The sequence below is a fragment of the Phoenix dactylifera genome, unplaced genomic scaffold (genome assembly GCF_009389715.1).
Source record: "Phoenix dactylifera cultivar Barhee BC4 unplaced genomic scaffold, palm_55x_up_171113_PBpolish2nd_filt_p 001606F, whole genome shotgun sequence".
Lineage (NCBI taxonomy): Eukaryota > Viridiplantae > Streptophyta > Magnoliopsida > Arecales > Arecaceae > Phoenix > Phoenix dactylifera.
In genome coordinates this window covers 38,000-45,279 of record NW_024068911.1, presented here as the reverse complement: position 1 = coordinate 45,279, position 7,280 = coordinate 38,000, and the positions used below count along the sequence as shown (strand labels likewise).

General features: G+C 33.8%; 1 protein-coding gene across 1 annotated transcript; it reads left to right on the top strand.

The window, feature by feature from the left end:
* Positions 1-259: 259 nt before the first annotated feature.
* Positions 260-7,029, top strand: LOC103721612. Its single transcript, XM_039122602.1, has 4 exons — positions 260-573; positions 658-830; positions 2,966-3,094; positions 6,676-7,029. The coding sequence occupies exons 1-4, from the start codon at positions 330-332 to the stop codon at positions 6,685-6,687; spliced, it is 558 nt and encodes a 185-aa protein (XP_038978530.1). The 5' UTR covers positions 260-329; the 3' UTR covers positions 6,688-7,029.
* Positions 7,030-7,280: the final 251 nt, after the last annotated feature.

Genomic DNA, 7,280 nt, shown 5'->3' with positions numbered 1-7,280 from the left:
TAATCAAATACCCCTGGGCGGCGACTTATCACGTACATTCGTTGCACATAAACCCAACTTTTTGGTGCCATGACCCACACTCTTTCCTACGGCCATTTTACCACAAGCTGAAAGCCACCAATAAAGAGGTGGTGGATTGTTGTAGTTAGGTATAGCAAATGCGTTTGGAACTCCCCTCTTGACCATTTATACCTCTCGACATCCACAAAGAGACTTGTCTTAATCCCTCCTCTACTCTATTTATAATGTCTCCTCCAAGTCCCCCCAGTGGTTAAAAAATAAAACTATAGAGATATCTTTTGAAGGCAAGAGAAACAAAGGAGAAGGATATGGGGAATTGCCAGGCGGCGGAGGCGGCGACGGTGGTGATCCAGCATCCTAGTGAGAGGCTGGAGAGAGTTCACTGGCAGCTCAAGGCCAATGAGGTGATGGGAGCCAACCCTGGCTACTACGTCGCCGTTATCGTCACCACCATGTCTTCGGCATCCAACTCGCCGGTGAGGCATCTTAAGTTGCTCCGACCGGATGACACACTCCTTATCGGCCATGTTTACCACCTCATTAGCTTTGAAGGTTAGCTTCGAAGGTTAATCATTAATTTTTCTCTCATTCTAGATATTTATGGGTTCACTTTTTCCTTTAATTTTGACGCTGTAGAGGTGTTGAGAGAGTTTGGATCGAGGAAGAAAGTTAGGCTGAATAAGTTTCTCATGTCGAAGCAAGAGAATAGAAGAAAGAGTAACAATCACAGGGAGAGGAAGGCAAGAGGAGGTACAGATGGTGATATTGGTGATGGAGATTCTAATCAAGAGAATTCTTCTTGCTCTATGGTAAATCTCTTTAATATTTATGGGAGAATTTCACGGTTTCTGAGACAAGTCATGGTTGGTCTCCGTTTTGTGACAGTATCTTGTCTCTGTCACACAATAAACGTCAAACAAGATGTAGCGATATTAATAAAGTGTAGCTGGAACCATGTAGCGTGATGGATATGGAGGCTGAAGGCCAGCTAATCTGGCCCAGTAATTGGTGCTTAGAGATTAGAAACTAATACAAGGTTAAATCCGAAAATAATATAATCGGATTTTAGAACAAAAACTAGATAATATTGATCGCAAAAATTTCATAATTTCAACATGCATGCTTGCCCACGAACACACACATCAATTTTCTATTACATTATTTACTTTATTTTTTACGCACTTGATGCACACATAAGACAGGCATTTCTCGATTTAGGGTTTATATGAAGATTTGAATCTTTGATGGTTAATATATGATTTTTGTCCAATTGAGTGATTGTTTGTTAGGTACTTCTATTAAGTGAATATTAATTAGTCATAAATGCGCACATATTGTTAGAGGTATGAACATTTTAATAATTAAATAATTTTTCACCATAGTGTAAGGTTGTTTTGTGATGCAAGTAAAGGTATCAAGAGAGTTACAACTAAAACCAATAAATTTAGGTAAATACTGTAAAATTATTAAATATCGGATGTGAAATCAAACCCAAATGAATCCGGTAAGTGCAATAGAATTTGAATATAGACCTTATTTGCTTATAGGGATATATAAGATAGGATTTTAACTGGATCCAACCAGTTTGGTATGATTTTGTCCAAATTGGATGTCTTTTCTCCATGATTATCCAATACACGTCATGCATACGTAATAATTTGTTTAAGTTTTTGAATTTTGAATAGAAATTAAGATACATAATATGCCCAAGGTTTTAGTGTTTGATGTTAATAAGGCCAATTAGGCCTGGTCTGAATTGGAGTATGACTGAAGACCAACCTAGTTTTCTTTTGAATCATGAATTTCAGAACAAACTTCACCCATGGAGTAACCAGATGGTATATGAGGACAGTATTTTAGACCTGTCAAGTCATTCAGGCTAGGCTGGGTCAAATATGACTGACCCAACCCAATATATTCGGCTGTGTTGGTTTAGATCTTGATTCAGGTCCAATATATGATGAAAGAAAGTACAGTGTTATATTTATGTTTAAAAGAAATTAATATGATACAGATAAAAAAAAGGATTTTCACATGGATTGTTACCACTAATATTGTCGACAAATACATGATCAACTTTAATTTCAAGCTTTTGACCAACAAATAGAGCACCTTAATACCTAATTTGAGTAATTAAATGCCGTGCTAATAGCCGTTAGTTTCGCAGGTTAGCACACTTCTCTCCAAATAAGAGGTCTCCTCTTCAAACCACAGTGGAGGTTAAGAACTAGGGTATTCGATGATAATATCGAGCTTAGAGATTTTTATGGTTGAATCAGATTAAATTAACCTACGGGGCACAAGCCCTAACTGAATTGGGGCTAGATAGAATCATAAATTAACCCGAGTCTATTTGGTGTAGAAATTGGAATTACCATAATAGCATGCTTGGTTTTCTCTCAAGATTGTATAACAAAATTTTATAAAACATCTTAAATCATGCGATTAAAATTTTTTATTTTAATAGGATTTTTTATATTCATGACTTTTCTCTCTTTGTAATGTTATAGCGTTCCATTTCAAACTAACTTTTTTTTTTTGTTGATGAATCGTGAGGTCAAAGACCCTCAGGAGCAAAACTAAATAGAACAAAAATAGGTATAACCTAGGGCATCAAACTGAATTAAGCGAGAGAAATCTTCAAACTACCTCTATAATTTAATACCTACTTAAAATTAAAAAAGAGAGCTCAATTCCTAAATCTAAAATTTTGAATTTAAAGAAAAAATAAAATCATACTTTTGAAGTCTAAAGAAAAGTTGGATTCACCTACTTTAAGTGGGGTGTCTCTTCACAACTTTTTCCCAGATGTCTAAAAAACAGCTCCTTTCAATTTGAAGAGTGTGATGGTTTGGAGGCCTTCGATTCTTAAGAGATCTTTCTTTAGTTTCTCAAAGTTGTCTAATGTTGAAGCAGCGGTGATCATTCAGTATTCTTTTGGCAGATGGTGGAAGCAAAACAAGAAGAAGAGGAGACACATCAGGTGGGCAATAGCAACATTGACATTAGCAGCAGTGGTGGCAGTGTGTCAAGGCACAGACAATGGAGACCAACCTTGCAGAGCATTGCAGAGGTTGGAATTTGATTCCTCTATATTTGGAGCTTAGTTGTTCTTGAAAAATTGCTACTTGATGAAGCTACCTGGATCCCATACATGCCATTACCCTCTCTTTGAAATTGTTTGGTTCCTAGGATTTTTTTTCCCTCACTAGAATATTTTTTCTGAGAAGTTATTGTATGGGTATATAATGCTTGAGAAAGTAGTTTTTGTATATTTGGTTGACCATGAAAAAATAGCACATTCCAGAATAGTTTATATTTGGTTGAGTATCTACTTTGTTAGAAAAGTTTTATAAAATTCTTGTTATGTCTTTAATAAAAGGAAAACCTTACCCCCATTCTATCTAAATGCTTAAAGGTATTTTTGAAAAAACAAATTCCAATTCCTAGCACGTGGGAATTAGACTTTTTCATATCTTATATGATTTTTTTTCTTAAAATATGAAAATCTTATTTATATGGAGATACTATTTTTTCACCTCTCTTTTAAAAATTTTAATTAAACTGTTTCTATTGACTCCACTTCCTCTCCTATTTTGTCTACAAACCAAACAAGTCCTTTGAGTGACAAAACAATGGTGCGAACAATGACTTTCTATCTATGGACAACTAGCATACTTATGTTTTGATAAGTTAAAAAAAAAACAACAACTTCTTAGGTTGGTCGTTGGAGCCCAAAACCAGGTCATTTTTCATAAAATAAAATTATATATAATAAATAAACAAAACAAAAAGAATGGGCTAATCAATCCCCACCCGACCTAAGCTAATTCTTGGGCAGAGCAAGTCCAGACTCGTGGAACCATGACTAATTTCATTAGATTCCAGGCTAATTCCCACCAACTTGTTTAATATGAGTTTATTGTTTAGTCATTTCTTTGAAATGGTTGATAACAGAGCCGTTGTTAGTTTTTAAAGAATCAAAAATAAGGCTCACCAAAAAAAGAATCAAAAATAAAGTCATCCTAGGAATTTTTTAATCCCATATTTGACATAAAGCTTCAAATGCAAAAACATGCATGACATGTTTATTGATGTATTAGCCTGATCATTCAGGGTAACTATTTATCACCTTCTCTTTACTGATGATTACAAATTATTTATTCATGCCACCGTGTCTCATGTGATGGTATTAGTTTCTATTATTAAAGATTACTGTAAAGTTTTGGGTCAGAGGATGAATTTTGAGAAGTTAGTGGTAAAGTTTAGTCTAACGGTTAAACTCTTAACACCAAGGTATTAAGAATTGCCTACATATTAGAGAATCATCGCACGTGGATATGTTTAGGAATCCCTATTTCTGGTAAATAGCCGACTTTTGTGGATTGTAAAGATTTGATTCAACAATTTTTGGATAGATTGGAGGGTTGGAAGTGGAAGGTTTTTTCTATGATGGGTAGAGTTACTCTTATTAAGTCTGCTCTATCTTCTCTTTCTATTTATTTAATATCTCATTATATTATTCTCCCAAGAAAGGTATACTGAAATAATTATGAATTTTCTTGGGGGCTTATTGGATAATTCTCGAAGGGTGCGTTTAAGTTCTTAGGACTATGTGTGTCAATATCCTCATGATGGTGGTTTGGTATTCCTATTTTGATAGCTAAGAATGAGACACTCATGGTTAAGCATGCTACTAGGTTTCTTTTGATGCATGATGGATGTTAGAGTTCTTACATGAGAACAAAATATGGCTCCTAATATTTTATGGCTTATCCAGTCTAGTCGCTATCTACCTCACCAATTTGAAAAGAGCTTTTTGCGTATATAACCTCCTAAATATTAGAATTTGTATGAATACCCTTCCAAATTGATATTTATATGTATACCCTCATCAAATACTTGTTTTGTATGTATACCCATACCATCTAACGCCGTTAAAAAGTTAACGGTTTAAAAATTAAATGATGAAAATACCATTAATGGTAAACATATAAAAAGAAACGTTTATAAGGGTATACATGAAAATAGCAATTTTAGAGGGTATTCATGTAATTTCATATATTTAGGAGGGTATACACGTAAAAAAAATTTAGATTTTTGTATAAATACCCTTCTAAATATTAAAATTTGCACGAATGCCCTCCAAATTGATATTTACTTGTCTGCCCTCACAAAACTCTATTTTTGTATGAATGCTTTTGACATAACGATTCAGTTAACGTAATTAGCCAAAAATATATTTATTTAAATTAAAAATTAATTAAAATTATAAAAATATCTTTTTATTTCTAATTGGGTAACAAGTTAACAGATCTCATTGAAAACTAAAACAGGTTGAAATAGAAAAAATAAAATTAGATTTTTTTTGCATGTAAACCCTCATAAATATGTAAAATTACAGGAATACCTCACAAAGTATTATTTGCATATATACCCGTATCAAAATTTTTTTTTTGAACATCTACCTATTACGGGTATTTCAGTCATTTTTAATTTTAAATTTAGCGGCGTTAGATAAGATGGGCATATATGTAAGAAAAAAGAAAAATGGAAGGTATACATGGAAAACAAGTATTTTATAAGGGTATACATGCAAATATCAATTTTGAAATGGTATTCATGCAAATTTTAATATTTAGAAGGATATATATGTAAAAAACCTATTTGGAAACTCCGTTGATAGCTAGGCCTGAGGCACTCATGGCTAAGCATGTTGTGAGGTTTCTTTTGATGCATGATAGATGTTGGAGTTCTTTCATGAGGGCAAAATATAGCTTCTGGTCTCTTATGTCTTATCCAGTGTACTCTCTATCTGCCTCACCAATTTGGAAGAAAATATGCTCTTTTTCCCCTGTTATTTATTTTAGTATTAGATGGTGTGTTGGCAACGATCGATATGTCTATTGATGTATTACATGATCCATAGATATCATTTTTCTCTTTGTCTAGGTGGCCTGTCCTATTAATTAATACTGCTACATTACAAGGTCTTATGGTTAAGAATTTTATGATTTTTGAAGAAAGAGATGGAATCAGCCACTTATTATGTAATTTTTTTTTTGAAGAACAAGTAGCTAAAGTATTATCTATTCTAGTTCCGATCGGTGATTGTGGTGATAGATTGAGTTGGGGTCCATCTTCTGAGTTGATTATCAAAGTATTTGATTTCCATAGACTTTTTTTATCTACACCTCAACCAAATCATAGCACTACTTGGGTTTGGAAGTTACGTGTTCATCCCAAGATCTCATTATTTATGTGGAAAATTGCCCAGCATCGTCTACCATATAAATTTTTTTTGCTTCAGCATGGATTTCACATACCTAGTGATTGTGATTTATACTTAAATGTAGAGGAGTCTATTAAGGATGTTATACTCCAATATCATATGGCAGCACAAGTATAGAGAATGGCCCAGTTATGGATTCATCGATATTTTCTTCTTTATCCTTGAATGAGTTTCTTCAGATTATTAGAGATAGATCTTCTTCTAATGCGGGATAATCTAAAGTAGTTTTAATTTGTTATATTGATTGTCGTATATGGTTGGCACAGAATGAGCATATTTTCAAGGTTTGAGATCGAGTGCTTGATTTATTTTACTAAAGGCTTCCTTACAAGCTCATAAATTTCTCCATAATACTTCTTCAGACGGTACTTTGATAATAAAGGCAATCTATGACTCTTCTCCGGCAGTTTCTATGTCTTATATGTCTTTTACTTTACTTGGAAGCCACCACCCTTCTATTCCCATAAGATCAATTGGACGAGTGCAGGAGAGAGGTCTTTTTGGTGGAGCAAGCTTTCTTATCAAAAGTTTTGTGGTGCTTTTGTGGCTGCAAATGGCATGTTAAGATCTACGGCATGATTATTCCAATTGTAAATTGCATGTAGCATAGGAAAAACTATCTTATGTTATTCAAGCTTTGTGGGAAACTAATATTTGTTGGGACGAAGATTTCCAGACAGTTATTAGATGGCTTTCTGATCCATTGCTAGCTGAAATCAGACTTCGACCTTTTCTCATGGATCGCTGGCGATTGTTGCATTCTCTGCTTTCATTTAAGATTTCTCATATATATATATATATAGGGAAGCCAATAATGCTTCCGACTGAATAGCACCTTATGTGGCCAATCATACAAAATCAATATTATGGATTCTAGGATACATCTTCCTGCTTCATTGTTCAATATTTTATTTGCTAATTCTTACAGCTATACTAATACTTGTTTAATTTAATTTATCCGTTCTAC

What these genes read in the sequence shown, in the direction of transcription:
- LOC103721612 (XM_039122602.1), top strand. Translation starts at nt 330, where the DNA reads ATGGGGAATTGCCAGGCGGCGGAGGCGGCGACGGTGGTGATCCAGCAT. An exon ending in CCACCTCATTAGCTTTGAAG is followed by an intron (nt 574 to 657) that starts GTTAGCTTCGAA and finishes TTGACGCTGTAG; the next exon opens with AGGTGTTGAGAGAGTTTGGA. An exon ending in AGAATTCTTCTTGCTCTATG is followed by an intron (nt 831 to 2,965) that starts GTAAATCTCTTT and finishes TTCTTTTGGCAG; the next exon opens with ATGGTGGAAGCAAAACAAGA.